Source organism: Prosopis cineraria, unplaced genomic scaffold (assembly GCF_029017545.1).
Source record: "Prosopis cineraria cultivar Desert tree isolate PC_DT_omini unplaced genomic scaffold, ASM2901754v1 PC8, whole genome shotgun sequence".
Lineage (NCBI taxonomy): Eukaryota > Viridiplantae > Streptophyta > Magnoliopsida > Fabales > Fabaceae > Prosopis > Prosopis cineraria.
The window spans coordinates 8,132,081-8,159,282 of record NW_026555339.1 but is presented as its reverse complement, the minus strand read 5'-3'; the positions used below and the strand labels follow the sequence as shown (position 1 = coordinate 8,159,282).

Sequence of the window (27,202 nt, the reverse complement as noted above, 5' to 3'; positions counted from 1 at the left end):
TAACCAGATTTTACTGAATAAAGGCCATTCTTCACATGCTGCCAAACCAGTTGATCCTCACAAAATCGAATAGGTAAGTGAATCTCACTAATATCATTAGCCTCAACATTATCAATACAGTCCCTAATACAGGATAGATCCCAACTCCCCCCACTGATCAGGTCAGCCACCAACAATTTCTTATCATCTATAGAGAGATTCTGGCCCATCAAACCCCCCAATAGCAAACTAAGAATTCACCTGTCTACCAAACTCTTGCCTTCAAACCATCCCCTATCCTCCAAATGACCCCTTTCTTCAGCAAATCTCGCCCTTCAAGGATGCTATACCAGCCCCAAGAAGCTCAATTCCCTTTAACAGCATCCATAACAGAGGAGTTAGGAAAATATTTCCCTTTAAGAAGTCGACACCATAATTCATCAGGTCGATACACCATTCTCCACACAGTCTTGGCAAGCAAAGCTTTATTAAAACATTGAAAATTCCTAAACCCCAAACCTCCTTCCTTCTTAGAGTGAGTAAGACTTTCCCGATTTTTCCAATGAATCTTGTTTTGATTGCTCTCATTCTGGCCCCACCAAAAATCAAAAATCAGCCTATCCAAATCCTGACAAGTTTTCTTAGGAAAAGAAAAACATGCCATAAGGTACACATGGATGGAGTTGGCCAGAGATTTAATGAGAACTTCCTTACCCGCAAAGGAGAGTAGCTTCTTCTTCCACCCTTATAATCTCTTCCCCACCTTGCCTTTAACAAATTCAAGAACCACAGATTTAGACTTCCCCCACAGCACGGGATGGCCAAAATAATTTCCAGGTTGCATCGTGTCCTTAATACCCAACACCTTAGTAATTTCCTTCTTAATACCATTTGTAGCATTAGCAGAAAAAAAAAAAAAAGACACTAGACTTATCCAAATTCATTTCTTGGCCAGAGGCAGCACAAAATACATCCAAAATTTTTCTCAAAACATGACAATTATTCTTCTCAGCATGGATGAAAAATAAAGCATCATCCTCAAAAAAGCAATGTGAAAGAATAGGGCACTTACTACCCAGACGAATACCTTTCAAATCTCCCTTCTCAACATGATATTGCACCATTAGAGAAAGCACATCAATAGCAAAAATAAAGAGGTAAGGGGAGAGAGGATCCCTTTGCCTTATCCCCCTACTAGGACAAATACATGCCCAATCACGTCCAGAAACCTGAAGGTTAAAATGAATGGAAGAAATGCACTTCTTAATCCAGTTAATCCATTTCTTACAAAACCCCATCTTTTCCATAACAACCAAAAGATAGGACAGCTCCATATTGTAACAGTCCTCATCCTACTCCTCAGAGGTCTTTTGGACTAGGCACACCCACATTACTGCATCAGAGGCCAGCTTTCTCCAAGGTAATACTTGGGTTATTCCTAACTCAATGTTACCAGATTTAACCTCAACTTTCTTATGGTGGTAGAGGTTAGCGGTTTGAGTAATGGAAAGGTTCAAAAACTTCTTTGATAGGGTGAGAAATAACTCAAGTACCACTTTGAAAAAAGTTGGCTTCCATTGCAGTGATGTGGGTGGTCCTAGTCCAAAAGACCCTTGGGGGGTGGGATGAGGACTGTTACGCACACGATCATAAGCCTTGGTTATATCAATTTTTAAAGCCAATTTCACATAACCTTTCTTCTTCAATTCCAAATGATGATACACTTCATGAGCAAGGATTATATTATCATTAATTAGCCTTCCCGCAATAAAAGCCTGCTGTTGTTGAGAAATATATTTATCCATTAACCCTTTTAGTTTAATAGTTAAAATCTTTACAATCATCTTATAAATCACATTGCAAAGACCAATAGGTTGAAAATGAGATATAACTTCAGGTTTATCCACATTAGGAATTAAAACAATATTAGTAGCATTAATACTACCAATATCAGAATTACCAGAGAAGAATTGAACAACCATATCACATACCTCCTCCTTGACCTCATTCTAAGAAAACTGATAAAACAGTGCAGAGAAGCCATCCGGTCCTAGAGCTTTGGTAGCACCAAGAGCAAACACAGCCTTCTTAATCTCATTCCTCCCCACTGCGCCACAAAGCATCTTATTATCCTCAATTGAAACCACAGCACGAACATACTCCATAACCACATCAGTGCCAACTAAAGTTTTGTAAGAAAAAAGATCAGAATAAAATCTTGCAAATTCACTATTAATTTCATTGCATTCCTCAAGCCAAAGACCATCCTTCGATTTAAGCCTAAGGACAGCACGCCTAGCACGCCTTTGGACAATAGTAGTGTGGAAAAACCTTGTATTGCAATCTCCAAATTTCAACCATTGAATCCTTGATCTTTGCCACCAATACACCTCCTCCCTATCTCAAACCTCCTCAATATGCTGAGTCACCTCTTCAATATGAGCTAGCTTCTCTTCTGATGAGCTAACTTCTCTTTTGTTAAGACACCGGAATGTAAATTAGCAAGCTGGGATCGCAAATCAGCAATAAGCTTTTGATTATTAGGAAAAGCTAATCTGCTCCATTCAATAAGAACTTTCCTACAAGAATTCAATCTACAAACAATATCTTCCACCCTGTCAATAAGCATTTGATTATCATAAAACCAACCCTTTCTTACAATCCCTAAAAAATCAGGATGTTGAACCCACATAGCTTCAAAATTAAATCTCTTCAAAATCCTCTCCTCATTGAAACAACAATCAATAATAAGGGCATGATGATCAGAGCCAAAAGGTTCTGAATGAAAAACCCGGGCTTTAACAAATAGTTCCCGAAACTCCACATTACCACAAGCCCTATCTATACGTTCCTTCACATGTGCCAGTCCTAATCTCTTATTGCTCCAGGTAAACTGTGAACCTTTAAATTCTAAATCCATCAGCTCCCAATCAGATAAAAATTTCTGAAAATTTTGAATTTTCCTAGCAGCACATGGTCTTCCCCCCTCCTTCTCGTGTGAAATAAGATCATTAAAATCTCCCACACATAGCCAAGCATCAAAAATTCCTCTAGCTAAGGACCTGACCCTATTCCACACAACCAATCTTTCATTCTCATCAGGGGGACCATACACAAAAGAGATGAAACTAGGACATGCACAAGGAGTAGAGGACACACGAACATGAATAACATTCTTTGAGCTATACTAAACTTCCACAGTTAAACCATCTTTCCACCATAACACCAACCCACCAAACAACCCCTTAGGAAGAACATAGAATTCCTCCTCCATCCCACATTGCCTTTTTTATTTTTTTTTTCATTTTTTCAAAATTCATCTTGGTTTCATTTAAAAAAATAATTGAGGGCTTAAATTTCAAATTTAAATCTCTAAGAATTTTAACTGCCAAAGCTACCCCTAAACCTTGACAGTTCCGTGATAAAATCCTCATGGTGACCCTGATGGCTGAAAGTAGGGCTGTGTATGGGCAGGGTCAGGTAGGGCAGCTCCTTAACCTGATGCCTTGCCCTAAATGTTTTTGGGCAAGCAAACCAAGCCCGAAGCCTGACCCTGCCTGAAAAATGCCCAACTTTAGAAGGGCCGGGCAGGCAGAAATCAGGCGCATTGGGTAGGGTCTCTAGCCTTGCCTAGAAATTCAACATGAAAAAGCCTAAAACAATACACTACATACATAGTAGACACTAGACAGTACAACTAAACAACTAAACTTATAAATAACTTATAAGATGATATTCCACCACCAACAACAATAAAGGAAGTGAAAAATAGAAGATAAGCATAACATGATAAAATTCATGACAACACAAAGGGATTTCTCTAATAATTCAAATATGGTCAAGTTATCCATAAGCAAAAATAGCCTTTTAAAAGGCCATAAATCTATCTTCCACAAATATCAACCATCAAGCTATCAAGGCATCAACCATTACCATAATAAGTCTTCAAAAGCTACAAGTCAAATAGTCTAATAATTCAAACTTCAAACATAAAGTTAATCCTAAAAAAAATCCAACATAAACTAGACAAATTGAGTTGCCAATGCCCATTTGGCCATTTCTCCCAAGGTTGAAGCTGAACTGTGGAACCATCAAGAACTTGAAATAAAACAATAAGAAGAATTAAATTACATGACAATTTATAATAGGAAAAATAAATTAATTTAACAAAACTACCATATTGAGCATTCAAGCAACAATCTTTGTCCCTCTTTCAACTATCCATAATCATAGTATCATATTGTCCTCCTTCAATGAGAGTAGTTACTTCTAAAGAAAAAAGAAATCAAATTAAAAATATGTCCAACATTGTACAATAGCTAAAATCAATATTCATAGCACAGAAAAATACAAAAAAAATCAAATTAAATTAAAAATATTACCTGATTGAACAACATGATCTGTCTCTTCAAAGTTGTCAAATTCACGCAACTTATTAGCAAGTTCCGTGAGAGATGTTCCAAGTAGGAGCCAATTTTGAGCACAAATTAGTGCTTCAGTCAATCGAGGAGATAGTAAACTCCTATATTGATCAACTACTTGCCCTCCGGTGCTAAAAGCAGATTCAAATGTGACTGTTGACACTATAATAGCCAACACATCTCTGGCCATAAGAGAAAGAATTTTATATGTAGATGCATTTGCCTTCCACCATGATATGATATCAAACGCTGCACTAGAACAAGAAACGATCTCAAGATTAGCTGCAAGATATTTGTCCAACTCTGTCTGATCATCATTAGAAGTCTTCTGCTTTTGTGACTCCAGCCATAGAACACTAGGGTTATTATCATTATCTAAAGAGTCATCTTCTAATGAAATCACCCCTGATGGTGCAGATAAAGAGGGGACACTTGATTCCAAACTTATTCCAGCTAAATACTCATTATACAAATGATATAAGCAATCTTTCACCCTCATTTTCATAGCTGCACATGCATCTAAATCAATATAAAGCTGCTCAAAGACATGATTCACATAAGCCAATTTGTATGAGGGTTTAAAATTATTGCAACCATCAATAAAGGATTCATATTATCAGTTTAACCCCAATACTTTTCATATTTTGTTTGCATGCTAAGGCTCATGTCCCCAAGGAGAGGATCAGCATTCAATATATTTTTTTGCAACAAATTTTGCACACATGAAATTTGATGAAAGCATGTGTTAGATGTCACATTCAATGTGGAAGAAAACATCAATGTTATATCATAAAAAACCTTTAAAAACTTGAGGAAGATACGGGCTCTACTCCAATCCCTTTCCTTAAGATACTCATGTCTACACAAAGTCACAAACGGCCGATTGGGTCACGCCTAGAGATACGCTCATCCTCCTCATTAATTTTAAAGTGAGCACAATATTCATCATCTTCATCATGCATTCTTTCAAACACTCTTTCAAACTTCAAAGAAGATTCAAGTATCAAGTAAGTAGAATTCCATCTTGTAGAAACATCTAAGCATACAAGGCTTTTAGTATCCAATTTCTCTCCATCAGCCCAACTTTTAAATTTAAGAAACTTAGAAGGAGAGGAATGAACATACCTCACAGCATTTCTAATGGAATCAAAGCTTTCTTTTAACTCCTTCAAGCCTTCATTCACCACCAAATTCAGCACATGAGCACAGCACCTCAGTTGTAAGTACTCGCCATCACATACTAACCCCTTCCAAGCCTTAATCCTCCTCTTTAAGTATGCTAAAAGCTATGTCATTAGCCGTTGCATTATCCATGATTATTGTGAATACCTTGTCAATCCCCCAATCTAACAAACACTTCTCAATTGTCTTCCCTATTATTTCACCTCTGTGATTTTCAATCATACAAAAATTCAGAATTCTCTTATGAAGTTTCCACTCAGGGTCAATAAAATGTGTAGTCACACACATGTAGTTGAAGTTTTGATTAGATGTCCAGTAATCAATAGTGATATAAACACAATGAGCACACTTTTTTAGAGCCTTCTTTAACAGCTTCATTTCTCCAAGAAATAACTGCTAGCAATCCCTTGTCACAGTTGTTCTTTTAGGAATTGGAAATCTGGGTTCTAATTCATGCATCAATTTTCTAGATCCTTCCTTCTCAATGATCCTAAAAGATTGCTTATCTGTAATTATAAATTCAGCAAGTGCTTTTCAACATCTCTTTTCATTATAAATATGAAGAATCAAGCATCTTCCTTGTCCTTGCAAGCTTGCCCCTCCTTGTGACACATAATTCAGCATTGATTGCTTATTGTCTGTTGTGGCTTTGTGTGGGTTCTTGGGACATTTAGATATATGCCTTTTCAAGGAATTTGTCTCGTGCTTAATTGGGTCACAGGCATATGTGGTGTGGCAATATTTGCAAGCTGCTCTATACTCCCCATTTGTCTCTTCTAATGGCAATCTAAAAAAAAAAAATCCCAAACTTGTGATGATTTTGGTGTCCTCTTTTCAGGTTCTTTCCTCTTTTGACCCTTACACTTTGCTTCCTGAGGGGCTTTTGCAGTGGTGCTAATAGGAGGTAGAGGAGGTAATGAAGAAGAAGGCATTGGAAGAGGTGCAACCGGATCAGGATTAGCCCCACTTTCATCTTGGGGAGAGGATGTAGTCATAGGTGTGAATAGAGTAAGGTTAGCATTAGGACCCGTGGGAGTAGAACTAGGACTGTTGTATGCTACATGTGGAGAAGGAGTGGAAGCAGAATTTTGTCCTTCCATTTTGTGGCCTAAGAAATAATTTCATTAAACAAGAAACAGAACCAGCACAAGACTTCGATGGAGAAACTTAACATTACATAAACAGAAGCCATGGATGAACATTAAAAAACCAGCATATCGATGAACCATTGTTAAACAAACCAACAGAAAAATTAAAATCATTTTCAATTTAACCAAAACAAAACAAAAACAGAGATCTCACAAAGAAAAAAAACAATCCAACAACAATGATACTTGAGCTTCGAATAGAGAGAGTGAAAGAGAAGAACAGGTATGAAGAGAAGAGACCATTTACCTAAGCCTCGACGAGACGAGTTGATGAACTCGAGCGCGACGGGACGAACGATGAATCTCTGAACTCTGAAGCTGCTAACCCGAGATGGAGGAAGCTTTGAACTTTGAAGTTGCCAAAGCCAGATGGAGGAAGCTCGAAAAGATCAAGGGACAGACAGTGACGTCGGAGATGTGATCGAGAGAAAGGGATAGAGAGCGACGTCGGAGATGCGATCAAGAGAGAGGGACAGAGAGCGATGCCGAAGATGCAATCGAGAGAGCAGGATAGAGAAGATGCGATCAAGAGAGGGATAGAGAGTGGTGCCGGAATGCGATCAAGAGAAAGGGACAGAGAGTGGAGAGGAGGCCGAGAGGTGTGTGGCAGTGTGGCTGAGTTGAGCGGCTGTGCAAATATGCGGTAAGGCTGTGTGAGGTTGTGAGCACTGAGCACTGCAGCAGATCGAAAATGGGAGTGAGAGAATTGAGACTTAGGGCAGTAAGGGTTACAATATTTTCATTTCCATTCATGCTCTCACCAATCCAACAAATTACATCATATATTAATATTTTTATTAAAAAATATATACATACACCTCGGGTTGGGTAGGGTCAATTGGTTGGATACCCTAACTCTAAACCTTGCCCAACCCAAATTTCGGGCTCAGCCCAACCATGCCCAATCAGTGTTGGGCACATTGTTTAGGGCTTGGGTTGAGCATATTTCACTTGGGTTGGGTCGGACATTACGAGCGCATGGGCATCTTGCACAGGCTTAGCTGAAAGAGGCCAACCAAAAGTTAAATGAAGTGACTTGACATCTTATTAATGGAAGTAGGTCAGAAGTGTAATTTTAAAAGAAGAGAACTTGATCAAAATAGTTTTTTAAACTTTAGAAAATAGAAAATAGAAAATATCTCAACTAAATATCATTTCTATGACCTGAAGAGAAATATCTTGCATTCAATAACAATTAGCGCAATTCAATTTAGAGACTTTGATTTACTAATTCAAATACTAAGTATAATGCTTTCTTTGGTCCTACTAAGGGTATGTTTGAAGTAAAAACTTTTCAAATGATATTAAAATCAATTGAGATTAGTATATTGAAGTTAAAATAAAAGTCTGTAATTATAATATAATTTACATTTGAATACTTTTTTCGAATAAAAGTCAGTTAAATAAATTTTAGATGATTTAATTTAAAATCGAGTTATACAATCATATAATTAGAGAAAATTATATAAAATGTGACTGTATATAAATATACATCTTACAATTGTAATTTCTCACTTCCTTAATTTTTTTTATCGCTTTTCAAATACGCAATATGTAATAATTTTGTGGCGTTATAAGTTCTGCATTTGCCTCGAATACGCGTAACATGGCATTGCATTTAGCAACTATTTCCAAAAAAAAAAAAAAAAAGCCCCGATAGTAACCAATTCAGTTATTCAGGCAAATAATAATAATAACAATAATAAAGATCGTTAGTGATTAGTTGGAGCAAAAACAGATCGTTAAGATTTAACGGCGTATTGGTCCGAAAGGGAAAATCGTTAGTATGTAACGGTGAATTGGTCGGAAAGGAAGCTCGCTAACGTTTGCAGTTACAGGGCATGTGACGTCAAAACGACGACGTAGCTTGCTTTAACCGAGAAGGATAGCAATGGTACGGACCAAACAGCACTTGTCGTCGCGTCTGCAAAACCCTAACAGACATTGATCTAGAAATCCATAAATGCCCCTCTCCTTCACTCTCTCTTCACCATGACCCTCATAGTAACGCCGCTTACTTCAATTCAATATTCTATAAATAATTAACACCAACGCGAAGAATAAAGAATCAAGGAAAGCCGATTCAAGAAATCTTCTACGTCTTTCTATCTAATTCTTGAGTTTTTATCGGTATGTTGCTTGGCGTCCTTTTGTTGTTTCAATCATTATCTTCATTGTTCCTTCTCCTCTTGGTTTCGTGCTTGAATCATGTGGGAGGCGGAGGATATGACTCATAGTTTTGCCATTTTTATTGGATTTTTTGGTTTTCTCTGAATTTGGTTGTCTTAAAGCAGATCATGATGTTAGTTACTTCTTGATTCTTGATAGTGTTTCATCGCTTGTTCAGCAAGTTACTGCACTTATGCGTCCTAGAAAGAGAGTTGTTGAAGGAGTGGTTCTTGGAGAAGAGAGTGAAAACAAGAGAAACACAGGAACTGCATTGTTTCCTAGGAAGAATCGAACCGGCTTCTTCGGGGCATCCTCGCCTGCTGATACTGCACAGAGCTTAAGTTGCGTCAACGACAACAACAGCTACAGTTGCGGATACTTGATTGAAGCATCATCGATCATGGCTTTGGGTGATTCCAATCCTCCCGACATCGATGAAGACCTGTACAGCCGTCAGCTCGCTGTGTATTGTCACGAGACGATGAGGAAGCTCTTCGCGGCTAACGTCCTTGTCTCCGGGATGCAGGGTCTTGGTGTCGAGATTGGTATTGTGATTGAACAACCTCGCAATTGCTTTTCCATATATCGAGGGCTATGAATTTAAAATTAGATATGAGGGTGGTTGTGTTCTATCTGGCATAAAGTGATTATTGAGCAAGAGTTTTGGTGATTTTTAGATTGTAGGCGTCTACAACATTTGAGAATTCTACATTCATCCGAATGCTATATTGACTAGATGACTGTTTTAGGAAAATACAAGGAATGGTTTTCTTCCCTTTTCCTTGGAGCTTTCATGTCTCTTCGTCTAGTAGAATAAAATAGTTGAGTTTGTCATTTGATGGGATTGGTATTGGTCCCTATGCCGAATGTAGAACTCTCAATTTTGTAATCTTGTTTATCTAATCAATTGTTTTGGCTATTATCGCCAGATGCATATGTTCAATCTTGGCAACTGAGACTATTAATTTTATTATCTGATACCATATTCATTGACAACTTCATCCACTGCTTCTAAGGAGCTATTTACGTTGTCTTTTTGGCCAATCTTACCTTTCTTGGTCTGTGTAATGTGAAGGTTAGGCATGTTGTCATTGCTTCCCCTCTCTTCCACAACTGAATCCCTATGATTATCCCTTGACATTATCTAATTTTCAATTTTATGCTAAATGGTTATGAGACTTCTTTGCCAGTATATGAATTCAATTTGAACCATTCTGTTGGTTTTATAACTTTATTTTATTTTTATGCTTTGATTTTGCTGCTATTTGGTTAAAGAAACATTGACTTTGTAATAACATATTGTGCTAGTGTATTCAGTTTGTGTGTTTCACAACCTGCAGCCAAGAATCTCATTCTTGCTGGCGTCAAAATCTGTGTCGCTGCATGATGAAGGGAATGTGGAGCTTTGGGATCTGTCTAGTAACTTTGTGTTTTCAGAGAATGATGTTGGTAAAAACAGGGCAGTGGCTTTTGTTGGTAAGTTGCAGGAGCTCAATGATGCAGTTCTTGTGCTGGGTTTAACAGCTAAGCTGACAAAGGAACAACTTTTGAATTTCTAGGTACTTCTGTGGCCCTTTCTTTCTATTCCATATTTCTTTTCACTTCATTTTGTTATATTAAAAATATTTATATGCATATCTGCTATGTATTAAGTAGTTTTTTTCATGCACAAAAGTAAATGCATTTTCAATGTGATTTACTTTTATTTGCAGGTTGTTGTTTTCACTGATATTAACCTTGAGAAAGCAATCGAGTTCAACAATTACTGCCATAGTCATCAGCCTCCAATTGCTTTCATTAAATCTGGTGTCAGAGGCCTTTTTGGTTCGGTATACTGTGATTTTGGGCCTGAATTCACTGTTTTTGATGTTGATGGAGAGGAACCCCATACGGGTATAATTGCCTCAATTAGTAATGACAACCCTGCCCTAGTATCCTTTGTTGATGATGAGAGGCTTGAATTTCAGGATGGAGATCTTGTTGTGTTCTCTGAAGTTCATGGTATGACACAACTGAATGATGGAAAACCAAGGAAAATTAAAAATGCTAGAGCAAATTCGTTTTTTCTTGAAGAAGACACTACACATTATGGCAACTATGAAAAGGGTGGTATTGTCACAGAGGTAAAACAGCCAAAGTTGTTGAAATTTAAGACACTCAGAGAATCACTCAGTGATCCTGGTGATTGTCTTCTCAGTGGTTTTTCTAAGTTTGATCGGCCACCACTTCTTCACTTAGCATTCCAGGCTTTGGATAAGTTTGTCTCTGAGTTAGGTCATTTCCCTGTCGCTGGTTTAGAGGATGATGCACAGAAGCTTATATCTATCGCCAGCAATATTAATGAGACCTTGGGAGATGGAAAATTGGCCGATATCAACCCAAAACTTCTGAGGCACTTTGCCTTTGGTTCTAGGGCAGTTTTGAACCCTATGGCTGCCATGTTTGGTGGTTTTGTTGGACAAGAGGTTGTTAAAGCATGCTCTGGGAAGTTTCATCCACTTTTCCAGGTTAGTATGACTTCTGAGTGTTCATCTTGATTATGCTGTGGTTTGGTGTTTGGGTCATTTTACATGTTGCAAGTACACCGAATCCTGATGACAGACTGTTTGCCTGTTCTTGGATTCAACTGAAATGAGCTGATGAGAATAGTTTTAGTTTGTGTTATTTATTGCTTATAAAGATATTTATCCTTGTGCACAGGTGTTCAGTGGCCATAGGGTAGTATTATAGGCACAAAATTTGGGGTTTGCTTTCTCTGCTTTCCTTTGGTAAAAGTTTAGTTTTATGACTGTGTGTAAGGTGGCGGGCTTTAAATTACCACAATGTGTTGTTTGTTTGGATGTTTTATGGGACTGTCAAAATGATGAGATAGTGCATTGGAAACGATGTTATTGTTTACTTGTTTCACAAGCTAGTGGTTTGACATGTTTATCAGTGGACTTGTCCCATTAACATTCCTGTTTGATTTTAGAATGCGCTTTGTTTTGTTGGTTAGTAATTGTGTTTTGAACTTCTCTTTCCTGTGCTGCAGTATTTCTACTTTGACTCTGGAGTCACTTCCTACAGAACCACTCGATCCCAATGATTTTAGAACAGTAAATAGTCGTTGTGATGCACAAATCTCTGTTTTCGGATCAAAGTTACAGAGGAAACTGGAAGAAGCTAAAGTGTTCGTCGTGGGATCTGCTGCTTTAGGATGTGAGTTCCTAAAGAATCTTGCCCTAATGGGAGTTTCTTGGGGAAGTCAGGGGAAGCTGACAATTACTGATGATGATGTTATTGAGAAGAGTAACCTAAGCCGGCAGTTTCTCTTCCATGATAGGAATATTGGACAAGCTAAGTCTACTGTTGCTGCAGCAGCTACAGTCTCTATAAATCCTTCTCTGAATATTGAAGCACTGCAAAACCGTGTCGGTCCTGAAACTGAAAAAAACGTATTTGATGAAAGTTTTTGGGAAAACTTGAGCGTTGTGATTAATGCACTAGATAATGTGAGTGCTAGGCTATATGTTGATCAGAGATGCTTGTATTTCAAAAAGCCTCTTCTTGAATCAGGAACTCTAGGAGCAAAATGCAATACCCAAATGATCAGTCCCCACCTGACTGAAAATTACGGTGCCTCTAGAGATCCTCCTGAGAAAATGGCACCAGTATGTACTGTACAATCGTTTCCACACAACATTGACCACTGCCTGACATGGGCTCGATCTGAATTTGAGGGATTGCTTGAGAAAACGCCAGCTAAAGTGAATGCATATCTGTCCAGCCCAATTGAATATGCAAATGCAATAAAGACGTCTGGCGATTCTCAATCAATTGACAACATGGAGCGTGTTCTCGAGTGCCTTGATAAGGAAAAGTGTGAGACTTTTGAAGACTGTGTTACATGGGCTCGACTAAAGTATGCAACTTTCATTGGACCTTTTCTGTTCTCTTCTATACTAATGTAACGTGTCGTGTTTGTATGGTAATTCTCCATATCTGTCACTCTAACATGGGTTTCTATCACAGGTTTAAAGATTGTTTTGCTAATCGGGTGAAGCAGTTGACTTACACTTTTCCTGAGGATACGGCAACTAATACTGGAGTTCTGTTTTGGTCATCTCCGTTTTCTGATGGCAGCTTCTATACTGCGTGCAGAAATATTTGGCATTCCTATCCCTGATTGGGCGAAGAACCCAGATAAGCTGGCTGAAGCAATTGATAAAGTGATTGTACCAGATTTTCAACCGAAGGACAATGCAAGAATAGTGACCGATGAGAAGGTCACGAGTCTCTCTGCTGCTTCTGTAGATGATGCCACTGCTATCGATGATCTAATATTGAAATTAGAGCAGTGCCGGACAAACCTACCAGCAGGCTTCAGGATCAAACCGATCCAGTTCAAGAAGGTCTGTTATTCTATATTTTTCATCTGCGCAAGTTATTGTTGTTCCGGCTTCTCATTCTAAGTAGTGCTTTGACCATATTGTTTTCTGCAAAACTGCAGGATGATAACTACCACGTGGACGTGATAAATGGGCTTGCCAACATGAGGGCTAGAAATTACAGCATTCCTGAAGTTGACAAACTTAAAGCTAAGCTAATTGCAGGACGTATCATTCCTGTAATTGCAACCTCAACAGCCATGGCCACTGGTCTTGTCTGCCTGGAGCTTTATAAATTTTTGGACAGAGGGCACGGAGTCGAGGACTTCTGGAACACATTTGCTAACCTGGCACTCCCTCTCTTCTCAATAGCTGAGCCAGTTCCGACGAAGGTGCTCAAACATCGGGATTAGTTCAATAGCTGAACCAACAAGTATTTGGTCAAAAAAATAAAAACCTACAAGTAACTTGAAACTTGAATGGCAGAGTGTAAGAAACAAGTGCAACAAATGTTCCTTGGGGACTAAGAGTTGCACTTGATGATGCATGTGGCTATGGTTACTCATTTCTGGAAATTCTAAACCTTATTCGCTGTTCGCTTTCAGTATTTCTCATATTTTGACAGTATTTGAAAGTCAAATGATAAATCCACTTGCTTATCATTGCTAATATTTTCACACTGATTAATCAAACAATCAAAACCCGTAAAATTTTGGAAGAGATGGGTACTGCATGCTTCCCTCCTTCCGATCAATGTAACATTTACATCAAGCGACGTAGCGTACTTGTAAACATGTACTCCTAAAGGAAAAGCTTCATAACCAGCACAAGATATGAAAAATTATTTGACTTTCATAAGGAAACCAATATAGGAATAAGTTACAGATCATGCATCTACACGAGAAATGCATATATCAGCAAAGAAATTTAGAATTAATTAGCAAGGGAAATGAGGCCAAGCTTTCCTAGAAATAAAACTGGAACTACAGTTGCAACTTCAAAGCAAATTATGATATACAGCATTGCTATCTCCCCTGCAGGACTATTCCTCGCAAAGTCTACTACTGATGTATTCCCTTCTATAGAATTGGGCGTTTTGAAGTTGAACCACTTCCAGAAAAGCCTCCTTTCTTGATCATGCTTGGTGAACTGCAGACACGGAGCCATAGCATGAGGTTCAGAAATGAATTCTTCAGTCACAAACTAACTTCTGCTCTACTGCCAAGTGTTCCTCTAGAAAATTGAAAACTGCTGATACGGTTACACGAATGACAAACTAGCACAATATTCTAAACAAAAAGTAAATCCCTCAAAGCAGCTTCTACCAACCAAAAAAAAAAAAAAAGAAGTAATCTATATATTGTACCTCTGACTCCTCTGGATAGTATTTTTCTTCATTGCAGCAAGATTTTTCACTTCAGGACTGCAAGAAATTTAGAACCCGGAAGTTAATATTCAGCAGAGAGTACAAGTTTTGAGGTTTAATATTAGAGCACACTTTTCCCCAGACAGAATGCTAAGCATGCATCATTATATAGACAGTTTCAATTCTGAACACCTTAATACATTTATAATGAATTTAAGTGAGGGTTGTAGGATGCAGTATAAAAGTTTTCATGTGATGTTTTGTAAAATTCTATGCAAGCATCTCCGATCTGATTTCAGATGCCATAAGATGGAAACATTTTGCAACAAAGATACAACTCATCAGATTAGTACAAAACAATCCATAAGATTCATATTTCACAGAAGAGATAATGTAACGTTCCCACTTCCCCTAAAGAGCTTGTCCACATACATTTTCCCTGGTTTTAATCATTGGTGTGACTCCAATTATAGTCACTCCGACAAGGTGAATTCTATATTTCAACCACTTACATCATTCTCTTCTTACGATGTCTTAAGCTCCTGTTAATTTCCAGCTTCCATTCATTTTCTTATCTAACATCCTTGGAAGTTAGAAGCATCAGATAATTGTACAATAAGAAAAATTACCTCTTTAGAAATTCTATCTTTGATTTCTTCAGTATGTTGCTCTTCAAATGTGATACATTATAGCTAGACCCTCCATCTATAACGGAATCTCATATTATTAAACAATCAATATAAGTTGCAACACTGATCAAATATTTAAAGCAGATGATTTGGTAAATGACATTACGAAACGTAAGACATAGTGACTTACCACCCCAAAATTTTCTTTTACTTGAAGGGGGAACTTTTGTGCATAGCCTTACTTGCCTACTTTGTTTCCCTATATAAGCCCACTATTGGTCAGTATTCAACAAAGTAATCAGTTAACAACTAGTTATAAAAGAATTGGCATGCTGGTCTATGCCGTTTAAAATTAAGAATTATTATTTGGTACCAATAATATACTGAAAGATATTCACCGGTGGATTCAGCAACCATATTCATTGAAAGTCAAGGAATACTATGGGTACTGAAGTACTTTACCGGAAACTACATAAGAAGGAAAGGGAATATATTATGCTTAAAGAAAAGAGAAAACTGTCTAGGGTCTTACGGTCATCTAATTTCTTGTATCGTTGCTTCAATCGATCAACTGCTTTATCCTCAGCCTCAGCCACTTCCTTTAGTTTTGCCTGCAGAGATGTCACCTATTTAGCAAAACTAAAAATTCGTGTTTTAAGCTAACAAAAGCCCTCTCAGTAATCAGGTACGCTGTATAACTTATACACAGAATGAAACACAAAAACTATAAACCCCAAAGAAACCGCACCTCATATAACTGTATCCATTTGTATGACACTTTCTTATCTTTCATCCTCTTAACTACTTGACTTGTACAATGTGTACCAAACTCCTTTTCAAAAAATCGCTTCCATAACTTATCAGTTATAGGACTCAGGTCTGTTCCCTAAAAAGAGCACATAAGAGGAAACAGTTGAGACTTACAAAATTCAAGCATAATTGGAATTCTTATATATAATAAGACAGAAATAAGACAGACTTCCTTACTTCAGTTGACTTTTCTACATGCATCAATTGATCAACTGTGCAGTGTGGCAGTATTCGCTCTAGCAGATTATCAGCAATTCCGCCAACATTTCCTAAGTACCTCACGTTATCGATTAGTTTCTGAACACAAAGATCTACCAACAATGGTACCTTCTTACGCCCAAACATGTTTCTTGATCTCTTCCCGTTGTAATGCTTATAAAATCAAAAGACAAAAACTTCATAAAAATCCGATTATCCATTGCACTGAACCCAACTATACGTGAAACTTGCACAATTTCAGCTTCTGAAAGTAGAGCTTGATGTTTTCTTTTTCTTTTTTAACAGAACAATGATTTCTCAAGAAGCTAAGAAAACCAGGGTATCGATTTGGTTCTTTGATATAAGCAACAGGAGATGAATGAGGATTTTTCCCATTCTCAGCGGAAAACTCAGCTATCAATCATATATGTTAATCAACAGTAATCGAAATTATCAGAAAACCCAAACGGGATTCATACGATGAAAACCGAAATCAATCAAAGCAGATCAGATCGTACACAGATAATCATTCAAGGAAACACTCAACAGATTAGAAGAAGCAAGATCGATTAACAGGAAACCAAATCATCCGTTATACTCACATATTAGATTCGAATTGACGTAATCTGATCCGTCGATCAGATTCGACGAACAACAGCCACAGCGAAGTCGATCAAGAGCCGTATCAGCCACCGACAACGGACGAAGGGAAAGTCCTACCAGAGGACTCGGGAGCGTGCGTTACACGCGACCCCTCTGGTTTTTCTTCAACTGATGATGTGTGAAAGTGAGGTTCTCTCAGCCGAATTAAGAAGAGCTTGGTGACGCGATTTGCAACCACCGTGGCAGTACCGCGCGTGGAAGAAATATATCGTTGCTTTCCGATGATACCAAGAACTGTACAGCATATTTATTCAGAACAGGTTCACGGTCACCTGTTTCGGAGTTTTTTTGATAAATAATAATAATAACAATAACAACAATAATGATCTTCTAGTTTCACCCTTTTATCTAGGGAAAACATGCGTCCTTTTTTCCCGTGCTTATTATTTAGAGCCATTTAAATTTAATTTATATTTTAAGTGTAGATTAGAGGTTTTAATTTTGAATTTTTATAATAAATTCATTATTTTTAAAAGTAAGATTTATATACTTAAACTTATATACTTAATATACTTTTATTTAATTAAATTAATACATGTAAATTTTATTATCTAATCAAATTAATATATGTAGATTTTAATATGTTAAAAATATTAATAATGAGAATTTTTTATACATTAAATAATTTATAAATGATACTCATATTTTGATATAATTAAAAATAACCACCTTAAATCTATAAAGCTAAATATATAAATTTCTTCCTATTTTTTAAGAAGTGAAAGTTAGAAACTATTTATATTTTATAACATGCATTTATTAAAATAAATTGATTTGTTAACAAGACAGTCCAAAGTTAATGTTATTTATTTAATCCTTTAAATTGGAAACTTAATTTTAAAACATACTAAAATTGTTTATCAAAGATATATTTTCATTAAAAAAAATAATTTTATACTTATCTTAGATATTCGAATTACTTATTTTTTATTGAATGAATCTTTTATTATCCTTTGGATAACAAAGTCTTATTATTAATATTATTAAAATTTTAAACTTTACTAGTTTTAATTTACTTAAATAAAAATGTTTTAAGTACATAAAATTAAGAGTCTGTTTAATTTTTGTCTATAAAAATATTTCCTGTCTTCAAAAATAAAAAAATATTTAAATAAGTGTTTTGAATTTAAATATTTTTAAAATTGTAATCGATCTTTTGTTCTTAAAAACAAAATAAAAATATCTTAAAACTATTTGTATTTTTTATTTCTAAACATATACTACATTTGACCAAAAATAAACTTAAATTAGAGCTGTTTTTCATGTTTTCATAGAATGTTTTCAAGCAAAGTTTGGTTTGCTGAAAGCATTTTGATTAAGATAAATTTTGGAAAAGGAATTGAGCGTGGCAGTTGAAATAGAATTAGAAAATGTTAAAGAAAAAGCTTAGTATGATTAAAAAATATTAATGGAATCTTGGTGTGACTTTGGCTTGGTACAGATGAACAAGAATGGAAAAAATGTCAAAGACAATAATGACCTTATCTTCTCTCGTGAACCATAACTCGATCGCCTGACGCATTCAATTAAAGAGAGACAGCACAAAAAATGAAAGGTGAGACCTACCCGTGTGGATCCCTCCCCAACAAAATAATCCTTGTGCCACTTTTAAAAATACTGGAGAAAAAAAAGGATAAAACTATCAAACAATGATTACAACATTCATAATTTTTTTTTTCCTTTTCTTTTGCTTCTCATTTCCGTCAATAAACCTGACAAGCCCTAATAGAGGGCAAATCATAAAAGGCACACTGCCAATTAAGAAGCCAAGCTGTTTTGTTTGGAACTACCGTACTAGCACGTGCCACGTGGCATCACCCCCTTTACACCTTATCATTAAATACCCAAGAATCCAACCAATCCAACAAAATATTAGATGAAATACTGCTAACCACATACTGGCATGACATTGCAAGTGGAACTGCCTGCTCCGTTTAAAAACTTTTCACGACGTTGTGGGCACTTAAAAAATCCAACTCAACTACTCAGTAAATTCCAGTACTCAAATCTATTCCCAGTCATGTGACAGAAACATCTTGTATTGTGTCAGAATCAATTCTTCCTCGAGAGCTATAATTTCAAGTTCACCGCCATATAACAACTTGCTTTGGAAAAAAATCTGTTGCAGCCATTGATTTGTCTATAGATCAACGAAACGATTCAAAGAATATCAAAAGTAGGATAACCCTTTGTACTCAGTATGCAGTGTTATCAGCTATAATTGGTGGAACAAAGTTACAATGTTCAAGAGTTTGCTCAAAGATATGTCCTACTCTCAGCAGCTCTCCCTGCAAACCATTCAGTTCCAGCAAAATTGTTATAAACGTCATGACGTCATCATTTACATAACATTGCAGACTCGCACAGACAGATAGGACATTCTTGAACACAAGAAATGCCAAATTTCACAAGATATTTGTAAAGAGCATGCCATCTACAAAAATCAATTACCTCACAAAATGCTGAGCCTATCATTTGCAGACCAACAGGAAGGCCCGCATTCCCCCCCGCAACAAATCCACATGGCAAAACCAGAGCAGGTAGTCCAGCTAGGTTAACATTTACCTATGGAAACAACAAACCACCAACAAAAGGTGGGAGATTAGTTGCGTGCTCATTTATATGAATCAGCCATAATGAAGCAAGCATACAAACAAGAAGATCTTCAGTTCATTTGGGTGCATGATTAGCTTGGCATGAACCTTGATGGCATATTGAATTAAAATATAAAATATATGTGAAAATTTAGCTTCAATCTAACAAGGTTATCCCCACACATTTTTTTTTTTTTTATGGGTATTTCCAAGGCAAGAGATAGTGAGATTGTAACTCACCGTATGAAAAATGCTCTCTAAACTATTTGCAATTATTGTTAGTTGTCGCTATAGAGATGATGCAAACCTGTTTCCTAGGGACCACACCTTGTTATCATTGAATTTGAATACAGATATTGGTCAATTATTGGGCGTTTATTTTTCTTCATATTTCATGTTCCTGTTCAAGATCACTTAGGTAACACAAGCAACTCACCAAAGCTCATTCTGACATGATTTATTATCATTTAAGTTTGGGATGGAAAGTTAGGTCAAAAGAAGGAAATACTTACAGTCATGATGTCACCAGCATACATTGCCAAAGGATCATTTTTCTTTTCACCTACAAAAAGCAATGAAACAATATTGCTTCAGGTCCTGAACTTCAGGAGCTAGAAAATACGAATGCAAAAGCAAAAGAAAAGCCAGATATTCACCAATCTTATAAGCAGGTGATGGAGTTGCAGGTGAAATTAGGACATCATTTTGATTTAACGCCTCCTTGAAGCTATTCCTAATTATGGTCCTGACCTGAAACAATAAACAGGCAATTATATCATCTTGAATATCCATACATACAGACATAAATATATACACACAAATGCACGTCTATTTATTAATTTAAGAAGCATAATTCACACAGGTTTTGGGAAGCTAAACTCTTCACCATGAAGTTAAGACAACCGTCACCCACAAAGATATCCCAAAAGTGTGCGTGTATATGGGGTACCTGCTGTGCACGCTTGTAATATGCATCATAATATCCAGCTGAAAGGGCATACGTTCCCATCAAAATTCTCATTTTGACCTGAAATATGTATTTAAAAACCAGCACAACATAACATCAGCACAACTCTGGAAAATGTCGTTTCAGGTATAATGGCATATCTAAAAATCCACAAACAATTTACATTGACACACAGAAACGGCCGCCATCAACAAGGAATTGGCCATTAGTTTATTGAACTTCTGATTGATAGGCTGATAAACTAACGAGTCCATTCACAGCTTCACACTTACATCAATAACAACATAACAAAGAACAGAAAAAGCTCCCTGCTACAGATATCTGAAAAGTGAGTACCTCAGAACCAAACCCTTCAGCACGGGAATCTCCATAAAGAGAGTTCAACTCATCAGCAAAAACTTGTTTTCCATATCTGAATACAAATAAAAATGGCTCATAGAAAACCTAAAAAGTTTATCCATAAATACTGAAATCCAAAGGGGTGCAAGTGGGTGTTTCAGAAGGTGGTCCTTACCTAATGCCATCATAGCGAGACAAGTTAGAAGATGATTCTGATAAGGCAAGGATGTAGTAGGCTGGCAACCCAAGGGAAAAGGATGGCAGTGAGACCTGCACTTTGATAACAGAAAGTTATTAGCCAAAACTTTTTATTATAAACTTTAAAATATCAACAGGAATTAGCATTAAGAATTCTAAGAAGACGAGATTTACCTCATTCACAGAGCATCCTAATTCCTCAAAATGCAAAGCAGCAGCACGAATTGCAGAAACTACTCCAGTTTCAACCCCATCTTCAAGAGTTTCCCGAATCAGACCAATTCTCAGTCCCTTCAAGGGCTTACTTTCCAAGGAACTTGCTGAGACAAATTGAGATACAAACTCCGGTACATCCTGAGAGAAGAAATTATTCAATGTTAACAAAATAGCTTAATGTCAGATATTTTTTTTTAAAAAAAAATAAAATTTCATGATCTAAGTAATTATACATCTTCAGGAGAAACTACAACAATGTTAATGATCCTTATTAATAACGAGAGATCATATGGTTTACATTCTAAAAGAGTAGTACCAGATAAGAGAAATTCTTACTTGCTTACTTGTAGTAGCGTCAAACCTATCATGACCAGCAATTGCATGAAGGAGAATCCCAGTATCTGCAACTGAAGAACCGAAACAACCAACCACATCAAGTGATGATGCATATGCCATAAGTCCAAATCGTGAGACACGCCCATATGTTGGTTTCAATCCTACAACTCCACAAAATGATGCTGGCTGCCTCACGCTTCCACCAGTATCACTTCCCAGTGATAGCATGCACTGCCTGGCAGAAACCGCAGCTGCTGAGCCTCCCGATGATCCTCCTGGCACCCTAGAAATATCCCATGGGTTGGCGGTCACCTATTGAATGAACATATGCATCAACTGAGTAAACCAATCCCAATTACAAATGTACTGTTATAAGATTCCTAAGTAACAACCTTTGAAATTCTCAATTTTCAAAAGAGAGAATCAACATTTATGTGCCAATTACAAACTGGATTTCCAAAAATCAAGAACTTTAACAGTAAAATAGATAGATAAAGAACGAATGTAGTACAAAATATTGAGTATACAATTTGGTCACCAAAAAATCTCCTTCAGTCCTCAGATTTATTCCTCCAAATTAACAGTTTTTCCAAGGTCGTAATCAATGCAGACTAAATATACAAATCGATCTGATAAGGTGTGGTGAGTTCCATACTGTGAGAGACTGGCTAACAGAATAAATTCAACGTTTTCCGCCCGGGGGGGGGGTGTGTATTAACTGCAAAATGATACATTTTGACCGCTTTTTCAAACTTCAAATCATGAGACAACGCTTCGCTAAATATACCAAAAAACCTGAAACGCAGAGCCTTCAGTGGTGCTACCCATACCGAACTCATCCATATTGGTCTTTCCGACGACAATGCCTCCCAGGTCCTTCACTCTCTTCACCGCCGTAGCATCGAACGGTGGCCGGTACCCCTCGAGAATGCGGGACCCACCGGTAGAAGGCATATCCGCCGTACAAAGATTATCCTTAACCCCAACAAGCACCCCAGCCAAGGGGCCAACTTCCTCATTGCTGGCGATTTTCCTATCCAAGTCCTGTGCTTCTCGGAGAACCGAATCTGACACGTGGAGGAAAGAATTGAGTTGGGGCTCGGTGAGTCGTAGGCGAGCTAGATAGGAGTCGGCGACCTCCGTGGCGGTGACGTGGCGGGAGAGGAGGGAGTGGCGCGTGGTGAGGATTTGGGATTGTGGGGATGAGGAGGTTGAAGAAGCAGTGGTGGTGGTAGATTGGTCGGTGAGAGAAGCATTGGGGAAAACATGAGAAGAAGAATGGAAGAAGAAGGGTTTTGAGGAATGGAAGAGGGGAGAGCGAGAGAGAGAGCGAGGAGGAGATTGCAGTGCGGATAGCATTTTCCAAAGGCACAGAAGTGAAGTCCCTGTGAGTGACGATGCCGAGTTGCTGTGTTGAGTGGATAGTGGCGCGGATGGTTTTTTTTAGGGGTGTTCACGGAACCGTTCCCAAAAAAAATCGAAATTAAATTTTAATCCCGTATCCCGTCCCATCTCGAGAGTCATCCCATCCAGTTAAGAGTCGAGACGAGATTGAAACAAGATCGAAACGTCCCATCGTTCCAATAAATTAAATAATATTAAAAAAAGATCTAGATAATAACGTTCATTAAAATTTTAAATTATATAATTATTAAGTTTAAAATCAAAACAATACAAACACATAAATAACAATAATTTAAAATCAGTTATTGAATTATATTAATCACAACTACATATTATAATAACAAATATAAGTAATCTTTATGCTATAAGATTAGCAACAACAGGCAAGTCAAACACAATATCAAATTATTGTTCTTCTACTTTAGTGAAGATGTATTAAGTTAATTACTCTTCTAAAAATAAGCAAGAAATATGTTATAAATAAAAGTTATTAAATAGATAAATATAAGAATAAATTATATGAATATAATTAATATGTTATAAAAAAAGATATCGTCATATTTACTCCATGCCATTAAAATTATCAATATAACAAAACTTTAGTTTTAAATAAGAATTGCAAGTATTAAAATTATAATTGATATAATTAATACAAGTATAAATTATATTAATATAATTAATATATTTAAAATAAAAAATAATATATATATAATATTCGGGACGGGACGTCCCAATGATAATCCCGTATCCCATCCTGTCCCGAACCCCTTTCATGTCCCGTCCCGTAAAGTCTCATTCCGATTATTTTTAGGCCGAGACAAGACCAGTCCTGATATGATCTAGACAATACCGGGTCAGTCGGGACGGGTCTAGACTGAACACCCTTAGTTTTTTTTCTTTGACCTTGGGTTCTTCCAAGAGCAACTATAGAAAAAACGACATTAAACAAAACAAAACAAAACGACATTCTATAAGGCGGCAGCCATACCATTCATGTAACATCCCAATTTAAATTTTAATAGTTAATTTAGATTAATGATAAATGATAATTTTATATATTTTTATTCTTTTAATTTAGACTTTTAATTATTTATTTAAGGCTAATTGAGTTTAATTAGATATTATTTGATTTTATTAGCTAATATTCAGTTTTGGAATTTTAACTAACTAAATCTTTGATTTTAAAATATAAATAATATCTTTAATATTTTTGCACAGGTGCTATTTAATTTTATTTTATTTGTGCAGATTTTCTAGATTCAATTTGAAAGATATTGATGAAGAATATTTTGGATAAGAAGAATATGGGCATGCTTGGAGATCAAATCAAGAATCAAATCTTTAAAATTTTATTTGAATTTATTTTGGATTATTTAGTGTAATTTTTAATTAGGGTCCACTTTTCATATATATATATATATGAATAGATGGGGGACGGAGAGGAAGCACGATCTGGGAAAAAAAAAGGAAAGAAGAGAAACAGAGCAGCGATCGCCATTCATCTTTCCTTCTTCCAATTTCTTGGGTGATGGCTTCTCAATTTTTCATTTCATGTTGTTTGATTTTTAATTCTATGGAGAGCTAATTTTTTTTTTTGGTGTGATCAATCACAAACCATGATCCTAAATTTTAATCAGAGTCTTTAATATTCAGGAAAGATTTTATTTTAGCTTTATTCCAATTTTCTCTTCTTCTCTCTACCTCTAAATTTTATGCTTTAATTACTATTACTGATTAGAGTAGCTTTATTGCATAATTTTTGAGTTATAAATTTTATCTGAGGTTTTAATTGCTATAATCGATTGATATAGCATTGTAAGAGTAATTTGGCTTGGCTTGGGTGATTATCCATGCTTTGTTTTTGGTGTGGCTATAAAACAATTGTTAGGTTGTGGGTTAAAGGAGATTTCAATTAATCTATAACTTAACTTCTTGTTTAATTCTTGAATGATAATTTGAGAAATATTATAATGAAACCAGAATAATAAAGTTGAATAAAATTAATTTATTTTGTAGACGAGGAAGGTTAAATTTAGGTGATTGGGTTGTGATTGATTGCGCTGCTTGTTGTCGGTAATTTTCTTAATTGAATTTCCTCTATTTATTTATTTATAATTTAGTTTTTAATTTCATCATAAAAAAACCCCCCCATTATTTACCTTTTCATAATCATAATTTAAATAGTTACTCTATTGACTCTTAGGGAGACGACCTAGGTTGCACTTTACTGTAAAATCTAGTTTTTATTAATTTTGGTGCTGTTCGACAGTAGTGTCAAAATTTTGGCGCCGTTGCCTGGGATCGAACCCGGGTCGCCCGCGTGACAGTAGTTTTAGGTGTTTTTCATTGTTTTTCCAGTTTATTAGTGCATGACAAGATCTTTACAAGATAAATTAATTGATTTGAACTCTGAGATTGAGAGAACTTGTCGTACTAACCGTAAAAATCAAAAGCACCGTAAAATTAGGGATAGTGTGATCTCTGAAATTTTGTCTGAATTGATTGATAGCATTATTAGTGATTCTAAATCTGACTTAGACTCTACAGTTAAGTTGGAAAATATGGCTGAAAATAATAATGGTAATAGAACAATTAAAGAATTGGCTGCTCCTAATGCACACTATCAAAATTTATGCATTCAATATCCTAATTTAGATGCAAATGCTAGTTTTGAATTGAAATCTGGTTTAGTACATTTGCTACCTAAATTTCATGGTCTTACAGGAGAGGACCCGAATAGGCACTTGAAGGAATTTCATATTGTGTGCTCCACCATGAAGCCTCAAGGAGTTTCAGAAGAGCAAATCAAATTGAGGGCTTTTCCTTTTTCATTGGATGGAGTGGCAAAAGATTGGTTGTATTACTTGCAACCAGGTGCCATTACATCTTGGGATCAAATGACACAGTTATTCTTAGAAAAATTCTTCCCTGCCTCTCGCACAGCTGCAATTAAAAAGGATATTTGTGGGATTCGTCAGATGACTGGGGAGACATTTCATGAATATTGGGAGAGATTTAAGAAATTATGTGCCAGCTGCCCTCACCATCAAATACCTGATCAGCAGCTGGTTCAACATTTTTATGAAGGTCTCTTACCAACAGATAGGTGGTTTGTTGATGCCGCAGCTGGTGGTGCTTTGGTAGAACTTACTCCAACTGATGCCATGAATCTCATTTCTAAGATGGCACAAAATTCTCAACAATTTGGGACACGAGCTAACCAAGCAGTTAAGGGGGTGAATGAGATTCCAACACCACAATATGATCCTAAATTTGAGAACAAGATGGAGGAGCTCTCTAGCATGGTTCGGCACATTGCCTTAACACAACAAAAATTAATGAATTCACCAGCAGTGCCAACTTTTCCACAGGCGTATCCCTCACAGACGTGTGCACAACCTCAATTTTATAATCCTCAGCAAGCTACCACATCTTCTGCCTTAGTTGGGCCTCTATGTGGCATCTGTTTTTTAGCCACACACACTACTGATCAATGCCCACAGTTGGATGATAGAGTTGAGAATTGTGCTGGGATTTTTCCAACTAGATCTATGCAACAGGGCCAAAAATATGATCCTTTCTCTAACACTTATAATCCAGGGTGGAGAGATCACCCTAATTTCAGATATGGAGGAAGCCAACAACAACAATATAATGCTACAGGTCAAAATTCACAGCCTATGCAACCAATGAGGCAATCTACTCCTATTTCAGGGTCTAAAAATGATGGACCAAGTCTAGAAGAGTTAATGAAGCAAATGGCAACTAATAACATTCAATTTCAACAACGCACTGAGACAGTAATCCAAAAATTGGAGAATCAAATTGGGCAGTTGTCCACCTCCGTTAATGAATTGAAGAGTCAAGGTTCTGGAAAGTTGCCTTCTCAAACAGTTGTAAATCCTAATTGTAGTAATGTTAGTGCTATCACTCTTAGAAGTGGAAAGGAGCTTCAGAGCCCTCCACAACATCTATCAAGAATAAGTCGGCTGCAGCAACACAAGTCACACTTGAGGAGGCTAATGAAGAAAAGGAACCAAGGAAGATCCTTCCATTTCCAAATAGGGAGACTCAAAGCAAGAAGTTAAAGGAAGCTGAATTGGAGAAAGAAGTGCTTGATGTTTTCAAGAAGGTTGAAGTCAATATTCCCCTTTTGGAGGCAGTAAAGCAAATTCCTAAATATGCAAAGTTCTTGAAAGACCTATGCACGAACAAG

The 27,202-nt window shown here is 36.6% G+C and overlaps 2 protein-coding genes, 1 non-coding gene and 1 pseudogene across 6 annotated transcripts; 1 reads left to right on the top strand and 3 right to left on the bottom strand.

Annotated features, from left to right (window-relative positions):
* Positions 1–8,633: 8,633 nt before the first annotated feature.
* Positions 8,634–13,870, top strand: LOC129317032 (ubiquitin-activating enzyme E1 1-like; annotated as a pseudogene).
* A 230-nt stretch (positions 13,871–14,100) lies between these two features.
* LOC129317037 (uncharacterized) lies at positions 14,101–17,211 on the bottom strand. Of its 4 annotated transcripts, none has more exons than XM_054961351.1 (8): positions 16,872–17,204; positions 16,249–16,443; positions 16,010–16,147; positions 15,794–15,872; positions 15,452–15,520; positions 15,262–15,337; positions 14,633–14,689; positions 14,101–14,415 (listed from the first exon to the last, which is right to left on the bottom strand). In XM_054961351.1, the coding sequence occupies exons 2-8, from the start codon at positions 16,414–16,416 to the stop codon at positions 14,346–14,348; spliced, it is 657 nt and encodes a 218-aa protein (XP_054817326.1). In that variant the 5' UTR covers positions 16,417–16,443; positions 16,872–17,204; the 3' UTR covers positions 14,101–14,345. The 4 variants fall into 4 exon arrangements, with proteins under 4 accessions (XP_054817326.1, XP_054817329.1, XP_054817327.1 ...); XM_054961354.1 differs by having other exon boundaries at positions 16,249–16,340; XM_054961352.1 differs by having other exon boundaries at positions 14,375–14,514; positions 16,872–17,211.
* A 1,374-nt stretch (positions 17,212–18,585) lies between these two features.
* Positions 18,586–23,003, bottom strand: LOC129317035 (glutamyl-tRNA(Gln) amidotransferase subunit A, chloroplastic/mitochondrial). Its single transcript, XM_054961348.1, has 10 exons — positions 22,378–23,003; positions 21,583–21,894; positions 21,205–21,384; positions 21,008–21,102; positions 20,830–20,905; positions 20,476–20,553; positions 20,183–20,276; positions 20,039–20,088; positions 19,384–19,497; positions 18,586–19,220 (listed from the first exon to the last, which is right to left on the bottom strand). Exons 1-10 carry the CDS (start codon positions 22,939–22,941, stop codon positions 19,128–19,130), a joined length of 1,656 nt encoding a protein of 551 aa, XP_054817323.1. The 5' UTR covers positions 22,942–23,003; the 3' UTR covers positions 18,586–19,127.
* A 2,930-nt stretch (positions 23,004–25,933) lies between these two features.
* Positions 25,934–26,038, bottom strand: LOC129319114 (small nucleolar RNA R71). Its single transcript, XR_008595425.1, has one exon. It is a non-coding gene; the product is annotated as a small nucleolar RNA R71 (small nucleolar RNA).
* Between the last annotated feature and the right edge of the window lie 1,164 nt (positions 26,039–27,202).

Excerpts from the sequence above, each read along its gene's own strand:
- LOC129317037 (XM_054961351.1), bottom strand. The coding sequence starts at position 16,416 with ATGTTTGGGCGTAAGAAGGTACCATTGTTGGTAGATCTTTGTGTTCAG. Across the intron at positions 15,521-15,793 it reads ATACAAGAAATTAGATGACC|GGAAACAAAGTAGGCAAGTA; the intron begins GTAAGACCCTAG and ends GGGCTTATATAG. Across the intron at positions 14,690-15,261 it reads AAGATAGAATTTCTAAAGAG|TCCTGAAGTGAAAAATCTTG; the intron begins GTAATTTTTCTT and ends AATTTCTTGCAG.
- LOC129317035 (XM_054961348.1), bottom strand. The coding sequence starts at position 22,941 with ATGCTATCCGCACTGCAATCTCCTCCTCGCTCTCTCTCTCGCTCTCCC. Across the intron at positions 21,385-21,582 it reads ACGCTACTACAAGTAAGCAA|GATGTACCGGAGTTTGTATC; the intron begins GTAAGAATTTCT and ends TTCTTCTCTCAG. Across the intron at positions 20,277-20,475 it reads ATTACAAGCGTGCACAGCAG|GTCAGGACCATAATTAGGAA; the intron begins GTACCCCATATA and ends TTATTGTTTCAG.